Source organism: Rattus norvegicus, chromosome 1, assembly GCF_021556685.1.
Source record: "Rattus norvegicus strain SHRSP/BbbUtx chromosome 1, alternate assembly SHRSP_T2T, whole genome shotgun sequence".
Classification (NCBI taxonomy): domain Eukaryota; kingdom Metazoa; phylum Chordata; class Mammalia; order Rodentia; family Muridae; genus Rattus; species Rattus norvegicus.
Window position 1 is genome coordinate 49881492 of NC_141534.1, and position 12124 is coordinate 49893615.

The window sequence follows — 12124 nt, forward strand, 5'->3', positions numbered from 1 at the left end:
AGCCCTCAGTGTCCTTTCATGGACACGGTCTTCAGATCTCCTTCCACCCACGTTCCCCAGTGGTGTCCCCTGACAGTGCCCCGGCACCCTGCAGGAATCTCAAAGTCCCTGAGAACTGACAGACACTGCATCCTGCTCCTTCTGGCTTGTGACATGTTCAGGAATTCTAGCCAGGGCATTCCAGTCCCGGCTAACTCTGAGGGGCTCTTTTAGTCATCCTCTCTGCTTCGAAAATACACCAAAACAGACGACGAGGGGGTCCAAAGAGAGAGTCCAGGTGTGTTGCAAGGAAGCGTTCAAAGTCCACAGCCTGTGTCTCCTCCCAACACCTCAGCCTTCTGCGCAGTGATCGTGCACTTTGTAATCTACACATCCGGAACCTCCAGGACCCACCCAACCCCGGACGTCTAAATGATTTATGCAACATCCTAAGACCCCGCGCTCCCCCTCCCACCAGTCTGTGGACACCCTGTTCACAGCCTAACTCTCCCTAGGAAGAGTGGGAGTCCTGGGAGTTGCTAAGCAGGGAGCTGGGAGGAGTGGGGAGGTGTGGGGAGGGCTAGGAGGGGAGGGCAGTGGGGGGAAGGGGCGGCCAGGGGCAGGAGTAGCGGGGAGTGGCTGAGAGGTGCTGACAGGGGCGGGCAGGGGCGGGATGGGCGGGGAGGGGCGTGGAGCGAGCAGAGTGGGGCAGAGAGGACCCGGCATGGGCAGGGAGGGGCGGGAAGGGGCGGGAAGGGGGGGAAGGGGCGGGGAGGGGAGGGAGGGGGCGGGGCGGTGGCGGGAGGGGGCCGGCAGGGGCGGGCAGGGGGCCAGCAGAGGAGGGCAGGGGCTGCCTATGGCTCCTCTCCTGCTCAGCTCCAACTCTGCAAAGTTAACTTCAAGTACAGCCAGAGCTGTGCAGATGCCTGTGGAGTAGCAGGATGAACAGAAGTTCCGACCAGGTAAACATCGTCTCAGCTGCTCGAACCGCAAAAGGTCAGTGTCCCGGAGGCACCCTACAGGTGCACAGAGAACCCGGCCAACTGCGCGCTTGCAATCATGATGGTTCATCTGTCACTGTGTGGTGGAAGGTATTGGTGTTCTGAAATCAGGCTCTGGGCAGCCCTGGGCTTGGCACAGCGCTGATTTAAAGTCCACACTGCATCTGGTCCCATCGTCCCCCTCCGTGGTCCTCAGGGGAACTTTTGGTTCAGATGCCTTCCCTCTTCCCCACTCCATTATAGGTTCCTTCAGTGGTGCCCTGTCCACCGTGCCTGTCCACGACCTGGGGACAACTGTCATCAAAGAAGTCCTGCAGAGGGCCAAGGTGGCTCCGGAAGAGGTGTCCGAGGTCATATTTGGACACGTTTTGACCGCAGGTGACTCTTCAATAGCCCAGGACAGGTCTGGTTCATTAGAAACAGAACATTTATTTGCTCTCCCACACCCTATCACCACCACCACCACCACCACCACCACCACCACCACCACACTGTTTTGGAGTTCCCTGTGCTAGGATTCTTTCTGTCCCTCCTCCTTCCTGTAGCTGAGGTCAAAGCTTCCTTATGAACGTTTTCCTGAGTGATTTTAGACCAGGGGTGTGACCGCCTTTGCATTGTTAGGAGCAGGGCCAGCCTGATGCACGGGAAAGTATGTATAATTCTGCACATACCCCTAAAATGTCACACAGTCGAGAAAAGTGTGTGGGCCTGACACTGTGCCAGAGCTGCAAGTGAGGCTGCAGCAGAGCCCTTGTCCACCATGCTCTATGCTGTTCTTTTTGTTGCTGCTGTTGTTTTAGTTGGTTTTGGGCTGACCTCAGAACATTTGCACTTTACCTACTGAGCCATCTCGTCAGCCCCATGTCAGCTGTTTTACATCATATTTTCTGTGCATAGGTGTTGTGTTTGCATAGATGTTGCGATCCCCTGTGTGTCAGTGGAGGTGTCGGGTCCCCTGGGTCTGGAGTTGTGGTCTGTATTAGGAGCCTCCATGTGAGTGTGAGGGAACCAAACCTGGGTCCCTAGAAGAGCAGCTAGTGCTGCCTGCCATCTCTGCAGCTTCCAGATCCTTCTAAGTCAGATCCAGTTTGCTGTACTAACTGCTCAGAACAGTGGAACAGTTAGACCTAAGGGACTTTTAGCATGCATTCTTTTGGTTTTGAGGCTGAGGGTTGCTCTATAGCCCAGGTTAGCCTTAGTGTAGAAAACTTCCCTACCTGAGCTTCTAAAGTGTTGCTATTATAGGTAGGGTTGTGTGTTTGTGTGTGTGTGGGTTTGCGCTCACGTGTGCATGCACAAGCACGCGTGTTGTGTGTGTCCCCACATCTGCCTAGAGAACATCAGCCAACTTTTGAATGGAATCAGTTCGCTGAGGGAACTGTGTGTTGAAGGGCACATGAAGGAGCCCTCCATACTGACAGTGGTCCTGCTGAGGAATCACTGTACAGGCTGCCTTAGAGCCACAGGCCACCATGGAACACCCAGCCTCACAGAGGCAGTTTCCTACAAGAGGTGTGTCTTTGAGGAGTATATTATGTACATATTTTCTTCATTTAAATTAACATTGTGTCTGTTTGCACACACACGCACACATTTGTACCCATGGAGGCCACAAGAGGGTGTGTGATAACATAGGCCTGAGTTACAGGTGAGCATGTGATCTGAGGTTTGGTCCTCCTGATAGAGCATCAAGTGTTGTTAACAGTGAACCATGTCTCCAGCAACTGCAGCATAATTTTGTTACTATTTTGTTACTATTTGATACAGTTCTCATTAAAACACTAAACAGAATGTGAGACCAGAGGACCAACCTGAGGACAGGAACCCAGGTCGACAGCTTGCTGTACTTTAGTGTGAGACACCCAAGGCTAAGACGTTGAGACATTGCACTTGACACTGTTAAAACAGGGAAATCCAGTCAGTCATCAAGGGCTCCAGAGTGAACGACAGTTTCATTATTTCCATGTTTATTGTCTTTGCTTTCTGGGTATAGTTTTCTCTGACCATTGCTTTGTTTGTTTGTTTGTTTTTGAGTCAGGGTGTCATCATATAGCCTGAAAATCGTTTTGTAGATGAGGTTGGCTTTGAACTCCCAGAGATCCACCTTTCTGTGCTGCCTGAGTACTTGAATTAAACGCATGCGCCCTTATGCAGGGTCCTGAAATGATCCATTCAAGGAATGGGGATGTGGCTTCTGGTTTGAACTTCAGGCTCTTCGCTCAAACACCCCTGCTTGCTTGTTGTCTTGTGGTTTCCCATTGATCAAACCAAGACCAATCCTGTAGTGGAAATTGGATTCAGTGACCTCTTCTAAGCTGAGGTGGTGGGGTAGGTATTCTAGCTATTCTAGTCAGAAGATTGCCCGTCCCAACCAGTGTGCCTCTGGGTGTTGGAAAGTGAGCAGCAAGCACCTTCCCTGCATTTGTTTCTCCGCTTGACCAGAGCGACAGTACTTGCTTCAAACGTCTACCTTGGCTTCCCCAAAATGATGAACTGTGACTGGAATTGAAAGCCAAATAAACTCTTCCCTCCCTTGCACTGCTTCTCATCAGTGAGTTTGATCATGAAAAGAGAAACAAAGCCAGAGCTTAGGATGTGGTAAGGACAGCCAGCTTCAACAGAGAAGCCTTAGTGTGCAGCATGTTACTGAGAAGTCACTTTGGGATCATTTCTGATAAGCCGTATGTTACTCAGATGAACCTGCAAGGGGGTAGTCACATGTGCTGTGGAAATCATAAGCAAACTATAAGAGAGACATTGCAGAAGTCAGTTATTGAAGCCATGTGTCACATCTGCATGACTGGTCGGGTGACAGGACAAATAAACATCAGCAATCCCCTAAGAGCACCAGGGAGTAGAAAGTTCCTACCCAAATAATGTCCCAGCATCTGGAGTCAGAACAGGGGCATCCCTAACAGGACTACAGACAACACAGTGTGCACAAACCTGCATAGACAGATGTGTCACTGCATAGCATGTAGTTAATGAAAAGAAGTCTTGTCAGTCCCTGGAGGGCCAGGGCTACACATCAGGAACATGTGCCTCTACCTCAGGAACATGCAATACAGTAATACAAATATTTAACAGAAATAAGCAGATGTGTTCCACTGTTAGTATATGCACATTGGCAACAATGCAATTGGAAATTCCCTGGAACAGACTTGTGAGCCACCATGTGGGTGCTAGGACTGAACCCAGGTCCTCTACAAGGACAACTAGTGTAGGTGCCTGAGCCGCCAGTGTGTGAATATCGGGCGTAGTTCTGCGGGTTGAAAGGAAACACATAACACGGGTCACCCGTTTTCAGAGAGTGCCACAAACGCTTTACTGAGATCTCCTTATATACCAGAGGCAAAAGCCATGGAAAACAACAAGGCAGGTGCAAATCCCTAACCAGGAAAACAGGAAAAGTCGGTGTGGTGGAAAGTCCCAGGCCCAATCAGGGGCATAAACAACTTCTTAGACAACAAGCTGGAAGGCTCGGTGGGGAAGAAGGGGGCCATGGAAATCCCAGCCCCAAATCAGGGGCTAAGAGCAGCTCCCAAGGCTGTGAACAACTTCTTGCTATAGCAGGCTAAAAGGCTCAGCGAGGGGGGAGGGAAACACCACACAGGGTAGGGCCCAACAAACTAGTACTCAACTACTGAGGAATCTCTCAGCCCCGTTTTTATTTAAATGGTGGGGTAGGCTCCATGTGAAAAGGTGCCTGACAAAGCCAGGGTAATGGCTGCTCCTGGAGCCAGAGATTACAGGCGGTTGTAAGCCAGTGCTGGGTGCTGGGAATTGAACTCCAGTCCTAGGAAGTTTAAATAGAGAGGATGAGCCTGCTCATAGACAAGCAGGTTGAGTAAAAGGATTTCAGAGTTGTCAGCATGATGGGTGGTTACTGAAGGGATGGGGTGGAATGATGTTTCCCTGGGAGCTGCTGCAGAATTGGGTAAGGGACAGAGTAAGCCCACAAGGGGGACTGAGGAGTGGCCAGAGAGAGGAAGTGGAAAGGCAGGAAGCTGCAGAAGCAAAGCAGAATGGCTGTCCTTTCAGAACCCTGGAGTCCTACAGCCTGCCTGTGAGGGAGGGAGTGGGGTGTGGGGAGAATAGCCAGAGGGAGTCTGCAAAAGGAAGATGTAAATGGAACATTACAAGACAAATGAGACCAAAGATGTTTCCTCTTTAATTAGAAAAGACCTCACCTGGCAAAAAGCCCTTCTTGGTCAGCGTTTTTTCTTAGATATAGTATGTGCCCAAGGTTTCATCTGCTTTCTAAAGTTACACTTCCACTTTGCCTGGAGTTAGGCAATTTTGTAATGACAGTGTAAGGCTAAAGCCTGTCATGGTGGTGCCCAGCTTTAATCCCAGCATTCAAGGAATAGAAGCAAGTGGGTCTCTTAAATTCCAGGCCAACCTGACCTACATAGTGACTTATATATAGGTCAGCTAAGGGTTACATTATAAAGTCATGGTTGACAGGGAGGGAGGGAGGGTGGGAGGGAGGGAGGGAGGGAGGGAGGGAGGGAGAGAGAGAGAGAGAGAGAGAGAGAGAGAGAGAGAGAAAGGAAGAGAAAAAAATAAATTATTGTGACCTAAGTTAGTTCCCAGCCTCCACATGGTGACTCAAAACCACCCTAACTTCATTCCAAGGATCCAGTGCCTTTGTCTGACCTACCTGGGGAGCTAGGAACACACATGGTGCACATACATACATGCATTCAAAGAAAAACCCGAAATATTGATATACATGAAAAAATTTGGTAAGTTTTTTCCCTTTGGGAAAAATAATATAAAGGCATGTATATATACACATGGATGTGTGTGTGTGTGTGTGTGTGTGTGTGTGTGTGTGTGTGTGTGTCTCTGCGTGTTGCCAAGCTCTGGGGCAAGAAGCCCAGCGTCACCACAGCCAGTAGTCTTTATTGTAGTTGTGTGCCCTCTGCAGAAATAACTTTTTGCTTGCCCACATCCTGTGGATCACGTGAACCGTTTGTGGGAGGACCCATCTCTAGCAAGGTAGAGGTAATTAGAAGTGCAGACAAGGTGTGACTTTGGCCGCAGGTGTTTTACACAGCAGCGATCGGTAGCCCTCAGTGTCCTTTCATGGACACGGTCTTCAGATCTCCTTCCACCCACGTTCCCCAGGGTTGTCCCCTGACGGTGCCCCGGCACCCTGCAGGAATCTCAAAGTCCCTGAGACCTGACAGACACTGTATCCTGCTCCTTCTGGCTTGTGACATGTTCAGGAATTCTAGCCAGAGCATTCCAGTCCGGGGTAACTCTGAGGTACACTTTTAGTCATCCTCTCTGCTTCGAAAATACACCAAAACAGACGACGAGGGGGTCCAAAGAGAGAGTCCAGGTGTGTTGCAAGGAAGCGTTCAAAGTCCACAGCCTGTGTCTCCTCCCAACACCTCAGCCTTCTGCGCGCTGATCCTGCCCTTTGTAATCTACACATCCGGAACGTCCAGGACCCTACCCCACTCCAGACCTGGAAACTACATATGCCACATCGTAAGACCCCGCGTCCCCCGTGCCCCCAAGACTGGGGACTGTGGACCCTGTTCACAGCCTTGGTCTCTTTAGGAAGAATGGGAGTCCTGGGAGCTGCTAAGCCAGGAGCTGGAAGAAGCAGGGAGGAGTAGGGAAAAGCAGGGACCAGAGGGCAGGGGCGGGCATGGGCGGGGAGTGGCAGGGGAGGGCCTGGCAGGGGAGGGCAGGGGCCGGCAGGGGCCGGCAGGGGCGGGCAGAGGTCGGGAATGGGCGGGCAGGGGCGGAAAGGGGCGGGGAAGAGCGGGCAGGGGGCGGGGAGGGGCGGGGAAGGGCGGGCAGGGGTCCAGGATGGGCGGGCAGGGGCGGGCAGGGGGCGGGGAAGGGCGAGCAGCGGTCCGGGATGGGCGGGCAGGGGCGGGGAGGGGCGGGGAAGGCCGGGCAGGGGCCGGCAGGGGTCAACAAGGGCCTGCAGGTGCAGCCAGGGCTGGGCAGACTCATGTGGAGTAGCAGGATGAACAGAAGATCCGAACCGGTGGTCACCGTCACAGTGGCTCGTACCTCCATAGGTCGGTGTCCCGAAGGCACCCTACAGGTGCGCAGAGAACCTGGCCAACTGCCCGCTTGCATTCAGGATGGTTCATCTGTCACCATGTGGTGGCAGGTATTGGTAGTCATCTTACCTCTGATTCCTGCTGGGTTTGTGGACCAGTGACTACTGTGGTCAGTTCGTGTTGATAATCGATTTGGGACCTGGGTGTGTAGCTCAGGGGTGAAGTGTGTGGTTTCCGTACATGTGGTCACGAGTGCACTCTCTTGCCCTGCCCAGTGCTCTCTCAGCACACATGTGAATCAACTGTAGAGAAAATTGTTAACATTCAATACCAACTTCTGCTCTTCCTCTGCCCGAGACCATTTGTATGCGTGTCAGTTGGGTATCCTGTATGTATTAGAAGGGTGTTTTGCCTGCACATATGTCTTGCATTTACCACTTGCCTGCCTGGTGCTGGCAAAAGCTGGAGAGGACATTGGGTTTCCTGGAACTGGAGTTACAGATGGTTGTTGCTGTGAGCTGCTGTGCGGGTGCTGGGAATCAAACCCCAAGAACAGCCAGCGCTCCTAACCACTGACCAACTCTTCAAGCCTCTGAATGTTCTATATTTGGAAAGGTTCTTATTTCAGAATTTATAACCCCCAACATACTTTTATTTCAATATATTAAATCTTAAGTATATGTTGATTGGACATAATTGAAATAATATATATATGTATATATATATATACATATATATATATGATGCATTAATTGGCTGGAACCCAGTTCTGTACAGAAATTTCATTTAGTAAATTTCACCTTACATATGTAGGCTGAACATGATACAAAATATGTATGATTTTGTACATGAAATAAGTCCTGTCTGTCTCATGTGAAGGGGCTAGGCAGTCTTTAACATTCACCTAACCTTGTTACACATCTGCACTTTGAATAATATCTGACACAGGAGGTCCACAGTGGCATCATTTTAGCGTCCAGAAAGTTCCATATCTCCCAGACCGGAGGTCCATGGCTGTAACCCCAGCACTCTGCAGTCTGAGAAGTGAGCTTTATGAGATTGAGGCCAGCCTGAGCTAGCCAGCCTCTTTGTTATAGAAGAAAAGAAAAGGACAGAGGAGGGAGAGAGAGGCTGGCGGTGACACTGTAGAGAGCTTTCTCAGCACGCACAAAGCTTGAGTTTAATCCCCACCCCTGTGAGAAAAAGAAGTTTTGTGTTTTGGATCATTGCTGATTTTGAGAAGGTGAGTTCTTAGTTAACCTGTATTTTCTCGTATTGTTTTCAGTCTTGGAGTTTGCTTTTGATATTTTTCTTGTTAGAATATTTAAACTACATTTACTAATCTATTTAAGATTTATTTACTTTTATATATGTGAGTACATTGTCGCTGTCCTCAGACACACCAGAAGAGGGCATCAGATCCCACTACAGATGGTTGTGAGCCACCATGTGGTTGCTGGGAATTGAACTCAGGACCTCTGGATGAGCAGACAGTGCTCTTAACCACTGAGCCATCTCTCCAGCCTTATTTATTTATTTTGAGGGATGCTACAAAGCGTGTATGGGAGTTGAAGGACAAGTTGTGGGAGTTGGTTCTCCCCTCCCACCATCCCACTTCCCACTCCACCCCTCTCCCCCAACAACACACAGTACGTGTCCCGGAACTGAACTCAGGTCACCTACTCAGTGGCAGTGCCGTCCTCCTTCCTCACCCAGGGAATTGTCTCTCCAGCATAGGATTTTGTTGTTGTTGTTGTTGTTGTTGACCTAGAATCGAAGGTTAATGAGTAACGTGGATGATAGCCTTTTAAGCTCTCAGTGCTCTGCCTCTGCTGCCCAAGTGCTGGGATTGTGGACATTCACCATCAAACCTGGTGTCACTCTGTTACTTTTTCCACATCTCCCTGGCTTCTGTGGAACTGCTCACGTAGTCATGACAGGAGGTGAGAGTGTTCACTGAAGACCCGTTAAGCGTGTCCTTTACAGTCTTATAAAGCATCTTGCCAGGCACTTTCCTCTCATTGCGTCCCTTAACCCCAGGCTATGTGGATCTTACCATCTCCAGCTACTAACGGAACGAGGAAACTCAGAGGTCGCTAACCGCAGTCCGTGTGTGAGTTCCTGTCCTGACTCCCTTGGTGATGTACAGCCAAGTGGAAGTGTAAGCCAAATAAGCCCTTTCCCCCCCAACTTGGTTGTTTTTGGTCATGGTGTCTCACCACAGCAATAGAAACCCTAGCAAAAACAGAGATGGATTAAAAAATAACGACTACAGTCAGATACATAAAGCCCATAAGCATTTTCTTCCCTAAATCCTTCAGGCACATTATCACTGCATCAGAGAGCTTGTTGACTGGAACAGAAGTTGGTATCAGGAACAGGTTTGTTGCTATGCAAAAGCTGACCACGTCGTTCTAGGAGAAATGTGAGAGAATTTGGGACCTTAGGCTGGGAAACACCTTGCTATTACAGCACGTCCAGGGCCATTTTAGTGGAAGCTTGGAAAACAGGGATACTATAGGAACCGTGGACTGTGGGTGCCTGATTTCTGGGATTTCAGAGAGGGGTGAAGGAGTTTACCATGAATTGGGCCTGGGGTTCCCCTGTGATATTCTGACTGAGATTCTGTTTGCTGTTTAGGATGGGGCTGAAGAGTCAGCTTCATTAACTGCTCCACTGAGAGATGAAACTTTCTGCGGTTCATTAGGACAATAAGAAAGGCTGCCTAGAGACGTCACAAAGCTGAGGCCAGGCCACATCTTGTGCTGCAAACCAAATTGGCAATCTATGAGGGTCATCTGGTTCTAGTTTTGAAGGGAATCAAGGAGAGCACGCGAGGCTTGGCACCTGGTCGCAGGGTCAGGGTCTTCGCAGAACGGCTTGAGAGGCTGAAGGGGAAGCCTCAGGTGGTATGGAGGCTCCAGGATATTGGAGATGCCGGGACTGTAGGATGACCATCGATGGGAGCTGCAGATTCGCAAATGTCTGAAGGAAGCAGAAAATCGTGTGCAGTGAATGGCAGGGCTGTGGACCGCCCAAGGATTTTGTGTACCAGAAGGCTGTCTGGCCCTAAACTATCCACTTTTAATTTGTACTGCTGGATTTTGAGTTTTGCTTAAGTGTGAATTCATTTTAGAATTATTTTTTAATGCCCAGGTTCTTTCTCTTGGGATAAGAATACTTTTAAAAAGAATATTGTTTTTTTGACACAGAATCTCTTTACACGGCCCTTGTAGTCTCAGAATTCACAGAAATCCGCCTGTCTCTTTCTGCTGGGATTAAAGGCCTGTGCCACCCTACCCAGCAAGAATATTCAAGTATAAAATTTGCTTTTTATTTTTATCTCATAGACACCCACTGTTAAGTGGCTTTGGACTGTTAAAGAGACTTTAGACTTCCAACACACTACAACTTTTATTGACCTTGAACTTTTACAGTGTCACGGTATTTTATATTAGGATATTAACATGAGACTTTAGAGACAAGGAGTAAAAAGTATCCGTTTAAAAATGATGTTTCTGTGTCAGTCAGCGAGCAGTGGTTTGGTTTGGTTCAGAGGGGCCTTTGTTTTTCAGATATTATTGTTTCTTTGTGAAGATGGGAACTTAGTGAACAGCCTTGGCTGTCCTGGAACTCGCCATGTTGAACTAGAATTGACGGAGATCCAGCTGTCACTGCCCATTTTTATTTATTTCTTTAGTGTGTGTGTGTGTGTGTGTGTGTGTGTGTTCTTGTGTATGTGTGTGTGCGTGTCCCTGCGTTTTCGTGTGTGTGTGTGTGTGTGTGTGTGCACACGTGCAAATGTGCGTGCAGTATGTGTATGCACATATTTGTAAGGATGCCTGTGAAGGCCAAAAGAGGGTTTTAGTCTCCTGCACATGGAGTTACAGGCAGTTTCTCAGGCTCCAGAGGTCTGCCCTTCCCAGCCTTCAGCAGTGTGGTCATAGGTGCACCACCATGCTCTGTGCTGTTCTTTTTGTTGCTGCTGCTGTTGTTTTAGTTGGTTTTGGGCTGACCTCAGAACATTTGCACTTTACCTACTGAGCCATCTCGTCAGCCCCATGTCAGCTGTTTTACATCATATTTTCTGTGCATAGGTGTTGTGTTTGCATAGATGTTGCGATCCCCTGTGTGTCAGTGGAGGTGTCGGATCCCCTGGGTCTGGAGTTGTGGTCTGTATTAGGAGCCTCCATGTGAGTGTGAGGGAACCAAACCTGGGTCCCTAGAAGAGCAGCTAGTGCTGCCTGCCATCTCTGCAGCTTCCAGATCCTTCTAAGTCAGATCCAGTTTGCTGTACTAACTGCTCAGAACAGTGGAACAGTGAGACCTAAGGGACTTTTAGCATGCATTCTTTTGGTTTTGAGGCTGAGGGTTGCTCTATAGCCCAGGTTAGCCTTAGTGTAGAAAACTTCCCTACCTGAGCTTCTAAAGTGTTGCTATTATAGGTAGGGTTGTGTGTTTGTGTGTGTGTGTGTGTTTGCGCTCACGTGTGCATGCACAAGCACGCGTGTTGTGTGTGTCCCCACATCTGCCTAGAGAACATCAGCCACCTTTTGAATGGAATCAGTTCGCTGAGGGAACTGTGTTGCAGGGCACATGAAGGAGCCCTCCATACTGACAGTGGTCCTGCTGAGGAATCACTGTACAGGCTGCCTTAGAGCCACAGGCCACCATGGAACACCCAGCCTCACAGAGGCAGTTTCCTACAAGAGGTGTGTCTTTGAGGAGTATATTATGTACATATTTTCTTCATTTAAATTAACATTGTGTCTGTGTGCACACACACACACACACATTTGTACCCATGGAGGCCACAAGAGGGTGTGTGATAACATAGGCCTGAGTTACAGGTGAGCATGGGATCTGAGGTTTGGTCCTCATGATAGAGCATCAAGTGTTGTTAACAGTGAACCATGTCTCCAGCAACTGCAGCATAATTTTGTTACTATTTTGTTACTATTTGATACAGTTCTCATTAAAACACTAAACAGAATGTGAGACCAGAGGACCAACCTGAGGACAGGAACCCAGGTCGACAGCTTGCTGTACTTTAGTGTGAGACACCCAAGGCTAAGACGTTGAGACACTGCACTTGACACTGTTATAAAACAG

The 12124-nt window shown here is 49.2% G+C and overlaps 1 protein-coding gene across 4 annotated transcripts; it reads left to right on the forward strand.

Moving 5' to 3' along the window:
* The first annotated feature begins 832 nt into the window (after positions 1-832).
* LOC148006954 (uncharacterized) lies at positions 833-10522 on the forward strand. Of its 4 annotated transcripts, XM_087605251.1 has the most exons (6): positions 833-975; positions 1224-1358; positions 6388-6482; positions 9078-9173; positions 9334-9393; positions 9653-10522. In XM_087605251.1, the coding sequence occupies exons 1-6, from the start codon at positions 921-923 to the stop codon at positions 9725-9727; spliced, it is 516 nt and encodes a 171-aa protein (XP_087461377.1). In that variant the 5' UTR covers positions 833-920; the 3' UTR covers positions 9728-10522. The 4 variants fall into 4 exon arrangements, 1 of the variants encoding a protein (XP_087461377.1); XR_015649295.1 differs by lacking the exons at positions 833-975; positions 1224-1358; positions 6388-6482 and adding an exon at positions 8275-8955 and having other exon boundaries at positions 9053-9173; XR_015649299.1 differs by lacking the exons at positions 6388-6482; positions 9078-9173; positions 9334-9393 and having other exon boundaries at positions 888-941.
* Positions 10523-12124: the final 1602 nt, after the last annotated feature.